General features: G+C 39.6%; 1 protein-coding gene across 3 annotated transcripts in view; it reads left to right on the top strand.

Annotated features, from left to right (window-relative positions):
* The window catches only part of pskh1 (protein serine kinase H1), a 50,974-nt gene extending 31,178 nt beyond the window's left edge, over positions 1–19,796 (top strand). For all 3 annotated transcript variants that reach the window (XM_043707097.2, XM_043707098.2, XM_043707099.2), the window contains exon 3: positions 16,387–19,796. In XM_043707097.2, coding sequence (XP_043563032.2) covers positions 16,387–16,704 — 318 coding nt within the window. In that variant the 3' untranslated portion in view covers positions 16,705–19,796. The remainder of the gene's footprint in view (positions 1–16,386) is intronic.
* The last annotated feature ends 1,070 nt before the right edge of the window (positions 19,797–20,866 follow it).

Genomic DNA, 20,866 nt, shown 5'->3' on the forward strand with positions numbered 1-20,866 from the left:
CCTGCTAAGATTTGCTTTCCCAAAATGCAGCACCTCATATTTATCTAAATTAAACTCCATCTGCCACTTCTCAGCCCATTGACTCTTCTGATCAAGATCCCATAGTAATCTGAGGTAACGTTCGCTATCCACTACACCTTCAATTTTGGTGTCATCTGCAAACTTACTGCCTATATCTCTTATGATCACAATGAAATCATTTATATAAATGATGAAAAGTAGTGGACCCAGCACCAATCCTTGTGGCACTCACTGGTCACAGACCTCCAGTCTGAAAAACAACCCTTCACCACTACCCTCTGTCTTCTACCTTTGAGTCAGTTCTGTATCCAAATGCTAGTTCACACTGTATTCCATGAGGTCTAACCTTGCTAACCAGTCTCCAATGGGGAACGTTGTCGAGCGCTTTACTGAAGTCCGTATAGATCACGTCCATCACTCTGCCCTCATCAATCCTCTTTGAGTTTTTTGCAGAAGTAACAATCAAGTTTGTGAGACATGATTTCCCACGTACAAAGCCACGTTGACTACCCCTAATCAGTCCTTGCCTTTCCACATACATGTGCATTCTGTCCCTCAGGATTCCCTCCACCGACTTGCTCACCACTAACGTCAGGCTCACTGTTCTAGTCGTTACCACCTTTCTTAAACAGTGGTACCATGTTAGCCAACCTCCAGTCTTCCGGCACCTCGTCTGTGACTATCGATGATATGAATATCTCAGCAATGGGCCCAACAATCACTTCCCTCGCTTCCCACAGAATTCTAGGGTACACCTGATCAGGTCCTGGGGATTTATCCACTTTTATGCATGTCAAGGCATCCGGCACTTCCTCCTCTGTAATATGAGCATTTTTGAAGATGTCACCATTTATTTCCCTACATTCTATATTTTTCATGTCTTTTTCCACAGAAAACACTGATGCAAAATACTCATTTAGTATCTCCCCTATCTCCTGTGGCTCCACACAAAGACCGCCTTGCTGATCTTTGTGAGCCCCAATTCTCTCTAGTTACCCTTTTGTCCTTAATGTATTTGTTAAAAAAACCCTTTGGATTCTCCTTAACTCTATTTGCCAAAGTGATCTCATGTCCCCTTTTTGCCCTCCTGATTTCCCTCTTAAGTATACTCCTACTGCCTTTATACTCTTCTAAGGATTCTACAGTCTATCTTGTCTATACCTGACATATGCTTCCTTGTTTTTCTTAACCAAATCCTCAATTTCTTTAGTCGTCCAGCATTCCTTACACTTGCCAGCCTTTCCTTTCACCCAAACAGGAATATACTGTCTCTGGACTCAGGATATCTCATTTCTGAAACTTTCCCATTGCAACTGTAAGATTTAACAATATAGTCATCCTTTGTTTATATCAAACGATGGCATGAGAAAGGAATTTAAATAGTATGCACTGTCTGAGATGTGTGTGTTCCGTGTGTCTGAGCGAGAGAGAGGAGTGAGATATTGTGATGTCTTGAGATATTTGACCAATCTGTAGAGTTCTGGACTCTAAATTTCTAATTGTGAAAAAATGCCAAATAGCAAATCAGTTGTTTTCATGAAGTGTAGACAGATTGCAAATCACAACAGATTCAGGCACATGTGCCTTGAAACAGCTGGGATAGAATCAGCAGAGGATTAGGAGCATGGCCACAGCCATTTTCAGAATTGTGGTAAATGTAGCTCCTGGAAATACCAGAAAGAGGGTTGCATGCAGTTGGGGTGGGGTGGGGCGGTGCTGCGAATGAGATGGAACAGGGGTATAAAAAGATACTGTATTCCAGGTTCAGAGGCAAGCAAACTGCAAGTATGGAATAAAGAAATGCATGTTCAAAATGTTTAGTATTAAGCTGTAACATTATATACTATGTGCTGTACATAATTTGAAAATTGAAGACTACTTGATTTCTATTTAACATTTAGTTAATTTTCTTTGATTTTGGAGGAATCGTTATTTACACTAACCATTTTTTTTCTTCAGGTGGCATGTTTTACAATATCAATGAACAGTACACCTTAACATTCATGTCCCTTCATACCCACCAACATGTTGGTGGTATTCTCAAATCTTTTATCTGTTCTGTTCTTAAACCCAGTGTATTTTCTCCTTTCACTTCCTCTTGCTCTGCTACCCCAAATTTCCATGTCACCAGAAGTTCTAGGTTCTCTCTCCCCAGGAGATGCCAAGGACTGTAGTTGCCTCATGAGCTTGCTTTCCTCAAAATGTCCTTATTAGTTATGAGTCCTTCTCCTCCTGACTCCGAAACCAACTCGTGGTTGCCTTAATTTACCTTCCCATGCCTTGCTGATTTCCAACTTTTGTATCACCATAGCACATTCATTAGATGTTGCATTATAGTAATCTCGTTTCACTGTCCATGGAACTCATAGACCTGGGCTCAGGAATACATAGCAGGTACTATACTTTCCCCAAGGTAACCGATGAGCTAGAGTGGTAGAGAAATCTCTGGTTTCAAACAGTGCCCCACCTCTCCTCCACCTACCATACAATCTGGTTTTAAATTCTCATGAGAGCCTTTAATTGGTAAAGAGAAACATTTTAGTCACTCTGAACTGAATTCAACGTCACTCTTGTAAAATGAAAGAAAATTGCATTAAGCCAAGCTGCCACATAGTTCAGATTCCTATATTACATGTTCATTTCAGAGATCTAGATATTGCAAGTGTGTTGTAAGATTTTGTATTGCAGGTGTAATTTAGTTTATAAACTCTATGACAAATATTTTCAAAGCTATAAATAATACTATTTACTCAGTATGATATCTTCATAATGCAGTCCTAATTGGATGGCTACATTTTAAATCTTAAATTTGGTTGTAATTGTAGAAAATAATTATAATTGAAGTTACTGGATACCTTGCTAGACCTGCTGTTCAGGTGGCAATTCAGAACAATCTTATCTGTCCTCAATAGCCTGAATCAAGAAGCAAGTCAAGATCAACTTTATTAAGAGTCCACTTACCACTGCCTTAAAAATATTAAAAATTCTTTCCAAAAGGCAGGTGAAAGGAAATTCCAAAGACTTACGATGCTCAGGAAAAAAAAGTACTCAACTGTCTCAAATGGACAATCCCTCTTTTACTCGGAGAAAGTAGGATTGCAGATGCTGGAGAGTCAGAGTTGAAAAGTGTGGTGCCAGAAGAGCACAGCAGGTCAGACACCATCAGAGGAGCTGCAGAGTCGACATTTCAAGCATAAGCCCTTGCCTGAAACGTTGATTCGCATGCTCCTCGATGCTGCTTAACCTGCTGTGCTTTTCCAGCGCCACACTTTTCGAATCCCTCAGTTATATTTATTATACTCAACTGTTACCAAGAACTACAATCTATTTCCAAAATCTATTATTATTTGAGTAAGATTGCAGTGATAATTCTAGGGAACTTTGGTTATCGCTACATGTTCCATTCCTGTTTTTAATATTCAAAAATCTTTTTCAAAAGAACAAAATTAGAAAACAGGTACTGAAAATAGCCAGATGAGAACATGACTTGCAAATTGGTGCTACAAAATGGAAATGTTTTTACTGGAGTGACTATTGAATAGGAGCAGGAGTATTAATGGGTCAAAACTTTGAGGTCAGAGTTCATTGCCTCCTATTTATCACCTGATTCTTTCTTTCTCGTTTTCCATTTATGTGGTGGTACTGGAATTACTGTAATTATAGTTTGGAGCAGTACTGAATAAGGAGGATAACTGAAGCTAGGCCGTGGGAAAGTGGATGATGGAAGGCAAGACAATAGTCTCCTAAAGAGATAGAGGTTCCTAGATATTTGTTATTAAAGAATGCTTGTCATACATTTCATTTTGACAAAAAAGTTCCATTTGCAGTGGACAGCATTTATAAACCATCCAAGATAACTTTTGATAGTTGAGACTATTGGAGCAGGTCTTTCTTATTCCTAGTCATGTATACAGAAAGCGAAAGGAACTGATAGTCACCTAACATACTGAAACAGTAATAAGCATCCCTTTGTCAAACTACACCGTCTGACAATCACTGGCCTTTATTCCCTATCTAGATTTAAAAGCATTTCTTTTCAGCACTTGAAGAATAATGAAGTGAAAAATGAAAGGCCTTATCTTTTCACAGCATACTACGGTTCTATATCAAGTTATCTTAGAATATCTCACTGAAAAGGTCAAAAATATTTAAAAGAAATTCTATAGGCAACTTTCCTATTCATTAATCTTTTAGCTTTCCTTACAATTTTTCCATTTCATAATAGCACCTTCGTCTTTCTCAGATTCACATTTTAATTTGATTGTTTTGTAATAATCCATAATACATTGGACATAGTGGGACAATGGAGAAATCTTTACAGAACTCTTTAGGAAATGGAGGGAAAGAACACCAGAACTTCAATGCAGTAATTTCTTTCCCAAAGATGTTAATTAATGTCAGACAGATCCACAACTACTACAAAATGAAAGTAGGCAGCCTCCTTGTAATATTCAGCACTGCTCCAAACTATAAGTAATTACAGTAATTTCAGTGCCAGCACATAAATGGAAAATGAGAAAGGAAGAATCCGGTGATAAATAGGAGGCAATGTACTCTGGCCTCAAAGTTTTGACTCATTCATACTCCTGTTCCTATTCAATAGTCACCCCAGTAAGCTAAAAACATTTCCATTTTGTAGCACCAATTTGCAAATCATGTTCTCATCTGGCTATTTTCAGTACCTGTTTTCTAATTTTGTTTTTTTAAATATTAAAAAAGGGAATGGAACATGTACTGATAATCAAAGTGCCTCAGAATTATCACTGCAATCTTACTCAAATGATAATAGATTTTGGAAATAGATTGTAGTTCATTGGTAATAGTTGAGTATAATAAATATAACTGAGGAGCATGCGAGTCCACGTTTCGAGCAAGGGCTTATGCTCTCTGGTGTCTGAACTGGTGTGCTTTTCCAACGCCACACTTTTCAACTCTGACTCTCCAGAATTCACAGTCCTACTTTCTCCTAATAAAAGAGGGATTGTCCACTTGATCCAGTTGAGGACCTATTTTTTCTGAGCATCGCAAGTCTTTGGAGTTTCCCTTCACCTGCCTTTTAGGAAAGAGTCTTTAATATTTTTAAGGCAATGGCAGGTGGACTCTTAATAAAGGCGAAAGTGAGGACTGCAGATGCTGGAGATTAGAGTCAAGATTAGAGTAGTGCAGGAAAAGCGCAGCAAGTCAGGCAGCATCCAAGGAGCAGGAAAATTGACATTTCGGGTAGGCGCCCTTCATCAGAAATGAGGCTGAAAGCCTCGTGGGTAGAGAGGCTTGAAATGGCAATTTTCCTGCTCCTCGGATGCTGCCTGACCTGCTGTGCTTTTCCTGCGCCACTCTAATGTGGATTCTTAACAAAGTTGATCTTGATTTGCTTCTTGATTTAAGGCTATTGAAGATTGATGAGAATGTGGAATAATTGGATCACGCATGATTTTAATGAATGGCAGAGCGGGCTCAAGTGGCTTGCTCCTAATTTTTCCGGACATCTAATGTAGCAATATTCAATCTTAGTGCTGGATACATTATGGAGCAAGTCCAATAAATAGCAATGAAATAAGTGGGGTTCAGTTAGTTTGTTTGAAACATGAATGTTTATAATGATACTGGAACAACCTTTCTGCTAAGTTTTGGTGTAATCTAATGGGGGTTTTTAACATTCACCTGAAAGGGTTCAGTGATAGCAATCACAATGCTGAGTTAGAAGATTGTGGAATAAAAGTTTGCTCCAGGAATTGAGCACATAATCTAGATTTAAACTAATTGCAGTTTTGAAATTATCTTACACTTTGAGGTTGTGTCTTTCGGACGGAGCATTCAACTTACATTTGTATTGAGTAGGCAGCTGAGATTGACAATCCGTTGCAAACTTTGAAGAATGAATGAATCTGCTCATGCCAAATCCAATATTTATCCCATAGTCAGGAGCACTGTTCCCTCTAATTTTTCCCATTCATGAATGGAGTGAATTTTGTTATGTGCATCATTGTTGAGTTGGTGGACTGCAGAGATAAGTGTAAGGGGAGAGAAAATACAGCAGTCATACATAAGGTATTATGGTAGAACTCAAAAGTTTGACATTGATCAAAAATCACTGAAGTTAGTAATATATAATCAATACAGTTATCACTGCTATATCTTACAATAGACCAAAGTGCTTACTCTATTGAAATAATCCATCTGGAACATTCCTATTCTGATCTAAACACCCCAGCCAGTTGAACTATATAATTTAATAGTACGTGCAATGAAATCAGGTCATAATAAGTGCATTTGGATGCATATTAAATACCAGGACCTGGACGTTTAATTGTGCCCACTGAAGTACATGTATTCCTAACTATTGCCTTATGCTGTGTGGTATCTAATTTTGTTCTGATCTATAAAAATTTTATTTCTACCCAAAATAGCAATTTTAGCTAACACATGAAGTCTACTGTAAAGGGTTTTGTGGCACTGTGATTGTGTCTGTACCTCTGACCCAGGAGGTCCAGACTCAGGTTCCATCTGCTCTTGGGCTATGTTATGACGTGTGTGAACAGGATGTTTAAAAAAAATGAAGTGTGGTGTAGCTTGCAGTAATTACATGTTCAAATTGATAAGAATTTTACATAAATTTGTGTGTAGTGTTACTGAAACATAGGATGAATACCTTATGCAGCTCAAAATGCACCCTCAAATTACAAAAGACAAAGTCTACTACAAATGTAGGAGGAGGTTGTGAAGGGGAAGAGGACAGGGAGGGGCAGGGGGAGGTTGGAAAGAGGCTGGTAGAAGAGGAGAGAAGTGATGGGGAGAAAGGGAGAGAGGGGACGAAGAGGGCAGTGGTTAGAGCCTGGAATCTGCTGCCTGAGATGTGGTAGAGACAGATTCAATCATAGCTTTCTAATAAGAATTAGATCATTATCTGAAAAAGAAAATTTTGCAATTCGAAGGGAAAAGACAGGAGAGTAATACTAATAAACTGCTCTTTCAGAGAGCCAGCACAGAAATAATGGACCAAATGGCTTCCTTTTGTGTTGTAATCATTCTATGATCATGTGCCATGACTGATGGAAGTGTGGCATTTTTAACAAAACTGTATATCAGAAGAATAAAATAATTGGATAATACTGTCATTCTTTTGATTATATTTACATGTCACACCTCCTAGATAAATAGTTTGTGGGATGAGGCACTGTACAATCAAGATAAATTGGGTCCCAACATCAAACTCTGATCCATACTGATTAACTGGTATTTTGGATGAGCTACAGAAGGCTCCCTGGATGGAAGGAGTAATAAATCAGAGTTTGCCATGTATTTCCATGGATAGAGCTTTGGTCCTCCTCAGTATTTGTCAACACTCGGACTTGTATGTGAAGAGTGTATATTTTGTAGTAGAGGAAATATCAAATGGAAGTTCCATGGGAGTTGCATCAGAAGAGAAAATAAAAAGTTTTCTAGGGTGATAGTGTGATATTAAAGAGTTAAGTTGCTCTGCTGACCTGCAGGAAATTAGATGTCCCAAGGCTAGGGTGGGATGCCTCTGACTTATAGATAAATTGTAAGAAATTTACATTATCGTACCATATTATTCGGAGCCATATAGAACATAGAGCAGTACAGCACAGAACAGGCCCTTCAGCCCACGATGTTGTACCGACCACTGATTCTCATGTATGCACCCTCAAATTTCTGTGACCATATGCATGTCCAGCAGTCTCTTAAATGTCCCCAATGAACTTTCTTCCACAACTGCTGCTGGCAATGCATTCCATGCTCTCACAACTCTGTGTAAAGAACCCGCCTCTGACATCCCCTCTATACTTTCCTCCAACCAGCCATTTCTGCCCTGGAAAATAGTCTCTGGCTATCGACTCTATCTAGCCCTGTCGTTATCTTGTATACCTCAATTAGGTCCCCTCTCCTCCTCCTTTTCTCCAATGAAAAAAGTCTGAGCTCAGTCAACCTCTCTTCATAAGATAAGCCCTCCAGTCCAGGCAGCATCCTGGTAAACCTCCTCTGAACTCTCTCCAAAGCATCCACATCTTTCCTATAACAGGGCGACCAGAACTGGACGCAGTATTCCAAGTGTGGTCTAACCAAAGTTTTATAGAGCTGCAACAAGATCTCATGACTCTTAAACTTAATCCCCCTGTTAATGAAAGCCAAAACACCATATGCTTTCTTAACAACCCTGTCCACTTGGGTGGCCATTTTAAGGGATCTATGTACCTGCACACCAAGATCCCTCTGTTCCTCCACACTGCCAAGAATCCTATCCTTAGTCCAGTACTCAGTTTCCAAATTCGACCTTCCAAAATGCGTCACCTCTCGGCCCATCTCTGCATCCTGTCAATGTCCCGCTGCAGCCTACAACAGCCCTCTATACTGTCAACAACGCCTCCAACCTTTGTGTTGTCTGCAAGCTTGCTGCCCCATCTTCCAATCCCCTCATCCAAGTCATTAATAAAAATTACAAACAGTAGAGGCCCAAGGACAGAGCCCTGTGGAACACCACTCACCACTGACTTCCAGGCAGAATATTTTCCTTCTGTATCCAGACAGCTAAGTTCCCCTGTATCCCATTCCTCCTGACCTTCTGAATGAGCCTACCATGGGGAACCTTATCAAATGCCTTACTGAAGTCCATATACACCACATCCACAGCCCGACCCTCATCAACTTTTGTAGTCACATCCTCAAAGAACTCGATAAGGTTTGTGAGGCATGACCTGCCCCTCACAAAGCCATGTTGACTGCATTTAATCAAGCCATGCTCTTCCAGATGGTCATAAATCCTATCCCTCAGAATCCTTTCTAATACCTTGCAGACGACAGACGTGAGACTTATTGATCTGTAATTGCCGGGAATTTTCCTATTTCCTTTTTTGAAGAGAGGAATTACATTTGCCTCTCTCCAGTCCTCAGGTACAACTCCAGTGGAGAGTGAGGATGCAAAGATCTTCGCAAGTGGTGAAGTAATTGCATTTCTCGTTTCCCAAAGCAGCTGAGGACAAATCTGGTCCGGGCTTGGCGACTTGTCAATCTTAATGTTTGACAAAATTTTCAGCACATCAGCTTCCTCTATCTCTATCCATTCCAGCATGCACACCTTCACAGGTTTCATTCACTACAAAGTTCGTTTCTTTCATAAAGACAGAAGCAAAAAACTCATTTAGGGCTTCCCCTACCTCCTCAGACTCCACACACAAGTTCCCTATGCTATCTCTGATTGGCCCTACTCTTTCTTTGACCATTCTCTTATTCCTCAAAAGTGTAAAATGCCTTTGTGTTCTCCCTAATCCGTTCTGCTAAGCCTTTCTTGTGCCCCCTCCTGGCTCTCCTCAGACCTTTTTTGAACTCCGTCCTCACCTGCCTGTAATCCTCTCGAGCTGAGCTTGACCCTTGCTTTATCCACCTTATGTAAGCTACCTTCTTCCTTTTGACGAGAAGCTCCACCGCTCTCGTCATCCAAGGTTCCTTTATCTTACCCCTTCTTGCCTGTCTCAGAGGGACATATTTATTCATCACTCGCAACAACTGTTCCTTAAACAGTCTCCACATGTCTATAGTGCCTTTACCATGGAACAATTGCTCCCAGTCCATGCTTCCTAACTCCTGTCTAATTGCATCATAGTTTCCTTTTCCCCAATTAAATATCCTCCCATTTTGCCTAATCCTCTTCTTCTCCATAGCTATGTAGAATGTGAGGCAGTTGTGGTCACTATCACCAAAATGCTCTCCCACCACAAGATCTGATAGTGCTCGGAAACAAGCCAGGGCAGCTAAGTCTAGAATGGCTTCTCCCCTCGTTGGCCTGTCAACGTACTGAGTTAGGAAACCCTCCCGAACACACCTTACAAAAACAGCTCCATTCAAATCTTCTGCTCGAAGGAGGTTCCAATCAATATTGAGAAAGTTAAAGTCACCCATTACAACAACCCTACTACGTCCACACTTTTCCAAAATCTGCCGACCTATGCTTTCTTCCATCTCCCTGCTGCTATTGGGGGGCCTGTAGTAAACCCCTAACGAGGTGACTGCTCCCTTGCTGTTCCTAATTTCCACTCATACTGACTCGGTAGGCAGATCTTCCTCCACAATGGAAGCTTCTGTAGCTGTGATACTCTCTCTGATTAGTAGTGCTACACCCCCTCCTCTTTTTTCCCCCCTCCCTATTCTTTTTAAATGCTCTAAACTCTGGAACATCCAGCAACCATTACTGCCCCTGAGAAACCCATGTCTCTGTTATGGCCACAACATCATAGCACCAGGTACTGATCCATGCTCTAAGCTCGTCACTTTTATTCCTGATACTCCTTGCGTTAAAGCAAACACACTTTAACTGATCTCTTGGTTCCTTCCCAGGAAAATCCTTCCCACTAGCTGGTCTACCTCTTGCTATTGCCTCATCTGCATCAACTCTCACCTCTGGTATATAGCTCAGGTTCCCACCCCCCTGCTATACTTGTTTAAACCCTCCTGAACCACTTGAGCAAACCTTCCACCCAGGACATTGGTCCCCTTCCAGTTCAGATGCAACCCGTCCTTCTTGCACAGGTCCCACCTTCCCCAGAAGGCATCCCAATTATCTACATATCTGAAGCCCTCCCTCCTACACCAGCTACGCAGCCACGTGTTAAGCTGCGCCCGCTCCCTGTTCCTCACCTCGCTATCTCGTGGCACCGGTAGTAAACTAGAGAACACTACTCTGTTTGTCCTGCTTTGCAGCTTCCATCCTAACTCCCTGAAGTCACTTATTATATCCTCAATCCTTTTCCTGGCTATATCATTGGTGCCAATATGTAACTGAATTTCTGGCTGTTCGCCCTCCCCTTTTAGAACCTTATACACCCGATCAGAGACGTCCCGGATCCTGGCACCAGGGAGGCAACATACCTTCCGGGAATCCCGATCCTGAACACAAAATCTCCTGTTGATTCCCCTACCACGAGTACTTTTCTATTCTGCCCCCTTCCCTTCTTTGCCACAGTGTCAGGCTCAGTGCCAGAGAACTGACTACTATGGCTTTCTTCTGATAGGTCATCGCCCCCATTCCCCCCTCCCCGCAGCAGTATCCAAAACGGTATACTTATTGCTGAGGGGAATGTCCACAGGGGATCTCTGCACTGTCTGTCTGTCCCCTTTCCTCCCCGTACCTGTAACCCATCTATCCTTGTCCTGAACCTTAGGAGTGACCAACTCCCGGTAACTCCTCTCAATTACCCCCTCAGCCTCCCGAATGATCCGTAGTTTATCCAGCTCCAGCTCCAATTCCCTAACATGGTTTTCAAGGAGCTGGAATTGGGTGCACTTCCCACAGATGTAGCCATCTGCCACATTCTGCAGGAGGAGCAATTGCCCTAGCATCCATACCCCACTTATCTAAACACCCACTCAGTACTAAAGTAGAAAGCTTAGTTCAAGTTGCTATAAAATTAATAACAAACTTATATTCAATAGAGGAAGTTTACATGGCCATTTCCTTGCCATTCAGAGCAATTTACATTGTCATCTCCTACAATTTACGTTTTCATCTCCTATTCAGAAATCAATAAAAACATTACAATTGGAATTTGACTACTCCTCTATAGTTACAAAAAAAAAGCAATTTGCAACAGAGTTGGCCATTAAGGGATGGTTTACATTATATTGATTCTGGAGATGGTCAGGTCACTGCATTGTGTCTTGAGTAGCATGTGACTGTGGAGAGGTGGCTGGGGGTTGTCTTGTGTGCATTGCTAACTGTGATGTAAAGATTTTGTATCAAGGAAGGACTGTTTCCATTGTTCAAGAAGAGCTTCCCTGGATATGCTTCGTAAGGAAACAATTTACTGGATGCTTCCAAAAATTTAAACCTCTTTACCATTCTGACAAAAGACAGTGTGGTTATTTCCAAATTCATTATCTAGATTCTTTAATTTGAATTTGCAAATATAAATATTGCAAAAACCATGAAAATGCACAAAGTTTGGATGACTACTTTAGAAGTAATCAGGCCTAGCAACGGACAGGATTGTTAAAGGAGTTGTGAGCTGAAACTTTAGGGTTGCAAGTTCTGTGGCGGCAATAGCTAAAAGCTGGATGACCTCTTTAAATTGTCACACCTTTTTTGGTAGTGGGGGTGACCTAACTAACTAATTCTTGAGGCCTGAATGACTTGGTGACTTCCATACACTTCAGTCCCCTAGGTCTGAAATAATGGCAATTTTGAAACACCAAAATTGGTTCAGAATGGGAAATATTTGCGAATAGCTGGCTTACAACACTTCATTTGCTTATTATGGTATATTGCGCCTTTTACAAACATAATTATCTAGCGAATCAATTTTTTAAGGGATGATGTTAGCATCACCCTTTAAAACTTTAAAGTTATGCATTCATAGTGATCTGGAGCTGATATTAAAATAACCGCTAACTAACTGTTCTCAACAAATCCTATCCCAATCATAGAATCATCAAATCCCTACAGTGTGGAAACAGGCCATTTGGCTCAACAAGTCAACACCAACCCTCCGCAGAGTAACCCACCCAGACCTTTTCCCTTCCCTGACTAATGCACCTAACCTACACATCCCTGAACACTATGGGCAATTTAACATGGTTAGTTCACCTAACCTGCACGTCTTTGTACCAACCACAGCACCCGAGACACAGGGAGAAAGTCCACATAGACAGTCACCAAGGCTGGAATCGAATCTGGGTCCATGGCACTGTGAAGCAGCAGTACTAACTGCTGAGCCACTGTGCCGCCCCTTGAAATTAACCATGTAGCTTTAGTAAATGCTGATAATTTGAATGAAAAATAACTTGTGCAACAGTTTAGTTAAGACTAAAGACTTAGTTATTTAGTATAATTACCATACTAACATTTTTTTTCCCCAAATGGATTGTCAGACTTAAATTTTAATCTGTGTCATGTACACTAATTATTAGCAATTTGTTTCAAGTAGGGTCTCACTATACTAAATGCAGAAATGTACTTCACAATTACTGCAACAGATTTCACAAAATCTTTTACTGATAATTATAGAGTCATGGAGGCCTACAGCTTAGAGACAGGCCCTTTGGCCCAAAATGCCCACCTACGCTGACCCTATTTCCCTGCACTTGGCTCATATCCTTTTAAACCCTTTCTATTCATGTATTTGTCCAAATTCCTTTTAAATGTTGTTAATGTACCTATCTCAACAAATTCTGCTGGCAGCTCATGCCATATGCGTACCACCCTCTGTGTAAAAAGAAAGTTGCCTCTTAGGTTCCCTTTTACTCTAACCTGAAACTGATGCCCTCTGGTCCTTTTCAATAATTATTTATCTAGAAATGGAAAATCCACGGGGACACAAACTATTTGTAGTTTATTGTTTTACAGATGGTTTAGGATATTGAGTTCAATATTTGGAGATGCCGGTGTTGGACTGGGGTGTACAACGTTTAAAAATCACACAACACCAGGTTATAGTCCAACAGGTTTAATTGGAAGCACACTAGCTTTCGGAGCGTCGCTCCTTCATCAGATGATAGTGGAGGGTTCAATCCTAACACAGAATTTATAGCAACAATTTACAGTGTGATGTAACTGAAATTATACATTGAAAAATTGATTGATTGTCTGTTAAGCCTTTCATCTGTTAGAATACCATGATAGTTTCACTTCTTTCATGTGTAAATCACAAAACCTTTTTTTAAAAAGTTGCATTCTCAGGTTAGCTGTTAACAATGGTGATAGCTAGACAATATGTTGAAGATGTTGGCCCCCTGTGTTCTCTGTCTCTGCCATGATGTTTAGACTGATTCTAATCTAAAATGTGAGATAACAGACTTTTACATGAATTCATGCAGTTTCTGAGCTCAGAGTTCTACATGAATGCATGCAGTTTTTGAGCGAAGTACAATGTAACCCTGCAAGTACAAATTCACCCCACAAAATATATGTGTGCATGTGGGTCTGTGTGTGTGTGTGTGTGTGTGTGTGTGTGTGTGTGTGTGTGTGTGTGTGTGTGTGTGTGTGTGTGTGTGTTTGTCTGTCTGTCTGTCTGAGTTGGGGGTTGTGAGTGTGAGAAAGTGTGTGTGTCAGCCACCTTTCGCTGCTGCCTGTCCCGAAGTCTGCCTTGGAGGATGTTCAATATTAGTAGACATTATTTTTGGCTTTATTCTTAGTGACCAGTCTAGTAGTTTTGCTGAATTGCTCTAATGTATAATGCATTCTAGCTATGTGACCATTTTAATCTTCCCTGTAATTTGTTTGCACTATCTCTAGTGGTGAGGGCTATAGCATGCTGTGTAAAATTTAAGCAATGTGGCTGATTTTGAATACATCACCTCCAAAAACAATGTTTTCATACTGGGGCATTTTATGTAAAATGGTGGTGCAAACAAATGCACTGTTTGTGATGTTACATTGTGAAAAGTCAGTTGATCTCATTTGATATTCCAAAACAAAATCCTTGATAGGATGTTAGTTACAGATTCAACCATAGCCGTCAAAAGGGAGTTAAATAATACTTGAAGAAAAAAATTGCAATAAATGGGAAACGCCCTAAGTGGGACTAACAGGATTGCTCTCAGAAAGAACCAATGCAATGGGCTGAATGGCCTCTGCTGTCCTATCCTTTAATTCTATGAAATTAAAATCTCAAGTATGCCCAACAATAATAGTCAGCTTTACCTCAGTGTGATGCACTTGTGTATACTGGAAGTGACATACAATAGTTTACTTATGGACACTCCTCACTAAGGCAGCTCATCACTAAGGCTTACGTCAGAAAGGTTCTGTTCCAAACTTTTGGCAATACACAAGGCTTTGTTCAATGCAGACAGAAAGAACATTTACTGTTTTCTGCATCTGTTTCAACTCAACACAATAAGTGAAATCTATTCACTGTTCATTAGTGAGGGTTTTGTCCTGAGTTGTCAGAGTCAAGCTGACCTGGTTTAAAATGTGAATAAGGCCTGGCAGTTAACTGTCAATCAACATCAATGGTTGCATTCTCTATGGCATCACCTCTACCAGAGCCCACTTGCTAATCAATCAACACACTCATGCAGTAAATATGTTTCCCTTGAATTAGTAATTTTGTAAGTGTAAGACAAAAAAGACTGGGACAAAATGACTGTTGTTTTTCAAGAATGCTAAAATTTTGTACAACCAAACAACTACTTTTGCAGCCACTATGAACATTGTTTATCTCATTATAGTCAAACCATCTTGTTGCAAAGGAAATGTTCACATATTTCACCTGAGTGAACTGTACTAAAGGTAGGGTCACCGGACCTGAAACATTTATTTTGATTTCTCTTTGCAGATGCTGCCAGACCTGTTGAACTTTTCCAGCATCGTCTGTTTTTGTGAAACTTATTAAAGATTTTGTGTAGCTAAATGATTATTGGTTATGCTTAGAGGCAGTAATACCAGATAAACTCGAGCACACGTGATATTTTTTGTCGTTTTCATTTTCTCTCATCTCAATCTTCCTATCTTAAATTTTGACCCCAGTATCAATTAATTGTGAAAATATACTTTTTAACTAGCTCACTATTTTAACTTGATAGCATCAAAAATGTGTTATTTAACAAAATTATTGGCATGTGCTGAGTTTGCAGAACTGGAGAAAAGGAAGTGTGGAATGGAGTATGTTTTGCCTCATTAATTCAAATGCCTAGAAAATCCAACATTTCACTGTCAAATAAAGTGTTACACATGTGTTTCTGTGTATATCGCATAGATATCAGAAACGGCAGGCTATTTCCTATGTTGGTCAGTATGGTGTTTTCTACATTATTGCTTGAAATCCTGAGCTGTGTCCTGGTACTATATTTGCACAATGTGTAGGTTCTCATCTTGGAGAAGGAATTAATATTGAAAAGTTGGCACAAAGCTTTTCAATTGACCTTTTAGTTCAAGTTATAAAGAATTGGGGCTCCACCAGACAGCTGCACAATTTAAAGCCCAGGCAATGACTTTGGCCCTCATCTAAACTCAATAGTGAGTTTTGAAAGTTATCCCAGAGTAGTAAAAGTTTGGACCAGAATCTTTCTGATGTTAGCCATGCTGATGAGCTGTCCATAAATAAACTAATGCCCCAAGTGCCAATTATGTAGAGGCATTATTATCTTGAACTCAAATTAACTGTCATTAACATGGTATACGCTTAGACTTTCATATGGTAAAATACTTAGAGTCAAACTGCACCCACTGCTTTAGCTTAAAAAAATATATTGGCACAGCAAAATGATAAAATGAAACTTAAAGTTTCAAAAGCTGTAGATAATTGGTGTGTCAGCATGTTTTGCCACTGTAGTATTCAAGATGAAATGTTCTACTAGTTTGTCAGATTTTTTCTGCAGTTGTAATGATCTTTTTTTTATTTATGTTGCTTATAGCCATGGCCCAGTGTATCAAATCTAGCCAAGGATTTTATAGACCGACTGCTTACTGTGGATTCCAATGAAAGACTAACAGTGGGCCAAGCCTTGAAGCATCCTTGGATCGTCAGCATGGCAGCCTCCTCCTCCATGAAGAACTTGCATCGTTCTATCTCTCAGAACCTTTTGAAGAGAGCTTCATCTCGATGCCAAAGTACCAAATCGGCCCAGTCCACAAGATCCAGTAGATCAACAAAATCTAACAAGTCACGGAGAGTACGAGAGCGAGAACTACGAGAGCTTAATTTACGGTATCAACAGCAGTACGAGGGTTGAAAAGAACTCAGCATCTTATACTATGTTGCATTCACTCTGCACTTTCATATTCATGTAACTCTCAATAACAGGTTGACCATTGTGGATTCAAGAGAGTTTACACAAACCACTTTCTGCCAATTTAAAGCTCTGAAAATTTAAAATTAATTTTCAAATTTTACCACAAATTTATTTGCTACTCTCAGAAGAAAATATTGACCAACATTCAAAATTAGTGGAAAATATTGAGCCAGAGACTTTTTCTAATTAGATTTGCTAAATATGTATGATTTAATGACTACTGTACATAAAAGGATCATTTACAAGAGTAAAAACAGATTGGCATATCTAAAATTGGACTAAAAGGGCATGAAATGTTGAGTCTCAGTTGCTTGTTTTATTTCACAAGTTCAATGAACTGCAGTTTTATAAGCTTGTGCTGATAATTGTGGTCTGTCTTGTCCATACACATTGTTTTCAATACCTTAACTTGATAAAGTTGGCTCCCAGTTTGCAAAAAATAACTTTCCTGATTTTCATAAATTCAAGGCCATAAATGAACATTTCTGACTCAATAAATGTGCATAATATATACTTAATCTCCCACTGAAATGTCTTAAGTTTGATATAGGTGCATCAGGAATACATACAAAAGCAACCTTTCTCAAACGTGTACGTTTTCTACTTTTTAACCGTTCTTACATTTGCACAACTTCCATTGTAACCCACACTGAAAAGGCCGAGTTTCCTTTCAATTTCGAGCAAAGATAATTTGTGCAACAGATCTAAATTGTTTTAATTAGCATTATAGCCTAAAAATGAACAAAATCAAAACTGCTACAGACCATAGCTTTATGTATGCTTTCTCAAACTTTCTTTTGATCCATTCTAATTCCTGACATTACAAGGAAACAGTTCTGCACTGTCTGCCAGCACACATGTGGTTTCTCCCACTGCTAATGGCTGGTGACCGTACTAGTTTGCACTTGCATTATCATGTCTGCTGTTAAGCAGAACCCTCATCCCCTCACTCATTGTCTCTTGTTTGCATCCACCTCAAACCATCACTCCATTTCCTCTTGCTTGACCCTCAATAAAGAAGAGTAAATAGCACTGTTTGCAGTTACCAGATAATGGTGTAGTATTTTTCAGCTGAGTTTGATCTGTGCCATCTTCTGCTAACAGCTGCCTGAAATAACAGTTATAGTAACATCTTAGACATTGTAAGCGTGCAGGCAGTGCTGCCTCTGCAGTGTAGAGTTACCAAAGGCAACCCTTTTGTTAACCCTTTTGATATGCAAGACCAAGTAAGTGCTTAGTTTGTGGTCGTATCCTTAATTTAGTGTGCCAAAAACTGCAGAGCTTGTGATGATTGCCCTGTTTAGTTAATTAAGGCATTCTAATAAACATTGTAAACATTGTGGTATGATGCTGTTGTACCAAATGCATCTGAATGATAACCTCAATATTAACAAAGCTACCTGCAGATCTCCATGACTTCCAGGCTGGGTGGGTGGATAAACAGGTGAGTGGTTGTCAGACTTCACTCTTTTATATGAATGTATGTGCGCAGCATCAGCCATGGGTGACTTGCTGTTCAGTCTGTCACTCTGTGACTAGGTTAGTCCTTGCCTTCCTAAGGGAATTAGGGCCAACATATCGGAGGCTGGAACTGTTGGCGTGGACCTGTGTCTGTCCTGAAAACATGGCTGTTTTGAAGAGAGGTCATTTGTGTCTAATTGTGTATTAATTTGCATTGTGCTGTAGGTTGATAAGGCACTTGTCTCTGACCAGTAAAATAGCACTGTTATGAAGATTTATGCTCATTTTAGTATCCCCAGACTGGATCCTGTTCATGTTTCACCATATCTCGGCTAAACCACAGTTTTCTAACATCCCTTATGTAAAATTATTCTTGAATTTGTCCTCCTTGATCTTGCTCTTCGCAACGAATGTTTTCTCTTTTGTCCCTCTAAATGTCCCTCACAGTCTCGCCCAAAATCGAGATTCCTCTAGCAGGCACTTAGTGCATAATGCTCCATTATATATTAGATTCCCTAGAGTGTGGAAACAGGCCCTTCGGCCCAACCAGTCCACACCAACCCTCCGAAGAGTAACCCACCCAGACCCATTTCCCTTTGATTAATGCACCTAACACTATGGGCAATTTAACATGGCCAATTCACCTGACCTGCACATCGTTGGACTGAGGGAGGAAACCCACGCAGACACTGGGAGAATGTGCAAACTCCACACAGACAGTCACTCGAGGCTGGAATCGAACCTGGGACCCTGGTACTGTGAGGCAGCAGTGCTAACCACTGAGCCAGCGTGCTGCCCTATATTGTGGAATTTCTTCCCTCTCTTCCTTTATGAGATAGGAGATGAGAATTGTAGACATGCGGTGTGTTGTGAAAATCAGGAATGCACCAACTGAGAAAGTAAGGAATCAGATTCATGAACTTTCAAAAATAAATCAGACATGTATTTGAGAAGGATAAGCAAACTAGGCTATAAGGAAAGAGAATGGGACTGAACTAATCAGATAGTTATTTCAAAGAGCCAACCAGGCCTAATGGGCTGAATGGCCTCCTTCTGCACCATACATTTCTATGATTTGAATCCCTTAAAAATCAATTCCTGACGAAACATTAGCATCAGTTCTTATCTGATTATTTATCTGTGAAGTTCCACAGAAAACCTTTTTTGTGTTAAAGTACTGTGTACTTTGTTTTGAATGTTTGGTTTATTAATATAATTGAAAATATCGAAAGGAAAAAAAAGGCCATTCCTCTTCCATGTCAAAACAACCTATGTTAAGCTGCAGTTTCATTCATTTACCTTCACATTTTACCTGTGGTCTGTCATCTTCACGTGATGCTGGTAGTTGAAGCTGACTCAATAGCTCAAGTCCCTTAGAAAGATATTTGTAACATGGGCCCTTTCTATTTTGTATTTGTGCATTGTTGGACAATAACTTGCTCACATTTTATGTTTGTGCCTTTTTGCTTTTTGTCTGGTATTTATCCATTTGTATAATCAAGTCAATATTAAATGTTCAAATGACATTGATCCTTTTAAATGTATTAAAAATAATTCATTTATAAATCTTAGTTTTGTCATGTCTGGCACAGTATTTTTTGAGGAGAATGTGAGAGGGAATTTATTACTTTTATTAGAAGACACTGGATTATAAATTGGGTCAAAATACTGGACTCCCTCCCTAACAGCCCTTAGGTCTACCTAAACCAAATAGCTGTAGTGTTTCAAGAATACTGCTCACTATCACCTTCTCAAGGACATCTAGAGATGGGCAATAAATACTGGCCTTGCCATTGCCACCCATATCCCATTAAAACAAAAAATATGGAGCTAATTATCGCAAGAAACATGGCCATCAGGACCTTAATTTAACTCCCACCTGTAATCAGACAAATGAAAACAGAGCTCTGTGATGTGTAAAGAGAAATGTAAGTCTTGAATATAACCAGTAAGTAACAACTCCAACAAGTTTGGTACTTCATTTGTTAATTGTTTTCTCCAAAGATAATGATAACTAAGAACATTATAACCAGTGAAAATGCTCCTTACTAAAGAAGTTTGATGGAGCAGTATGGATATGCAAAAGCAGTTCATATATTAGTGGTCATATTTTGATGTTTCTGAAGTGACCAGTTGCATGATTCTTCTTTACTATAGAAGCCTGTTTTTCTTTAGACACTAAATGTCTTGGATTTTCAGTATCTTCAAAATCTTGTTAGTTAACAGAAAAGTCTAGCTACTTGCAGAATTGTTTGGTACCAAAGAAGTTTGACAAGATACACAAAAAATACCATTTAAAGAAGTCTCAACCGAAAATATCTTCATTTCGGCTCTACACTTTATAAAAAATGCCATAAATAGGATTCTATATAACCAACATTTGAATTGAGAAGTCTTCAATGACTAATAACTGACAATACTAACAATACACTGTACCATAAGCAATGCGGATTGTCATAAAACTATGTGTAGTTTATGGTGTGTGCTTAGGCACTTGTAAGTTTGAATCAGGAAGAATGTTTCTCGTAGTGTAGCCTAAACACAAGTAATTAGAGCACACATTCTGCTTCATTTAATATTGATGCTGAAATGGATTTGTCTCTGGCCATCACGTTCCTCTATCTGAATTGATTCATGCAAT

This window comes from Chiloscyllium plagiosum, unplaced genomic scaffold (assembly GCF_037043375.1).
Source record: "Chiloscyllium plagiosum isolate Xiang-an unplaced genomic scaffold, Cpla_swu_hap1 HiC_scaffold_17, whole genome shotgun sequence".
Classification (NCBI taxonomy): Eukaryota; Metazoa; Chordata; class Chondrichthyes; order Orectolobiformes; family Hemiscylliidae; genus Chiloscyllium; species Chiloscyllium plagiosum.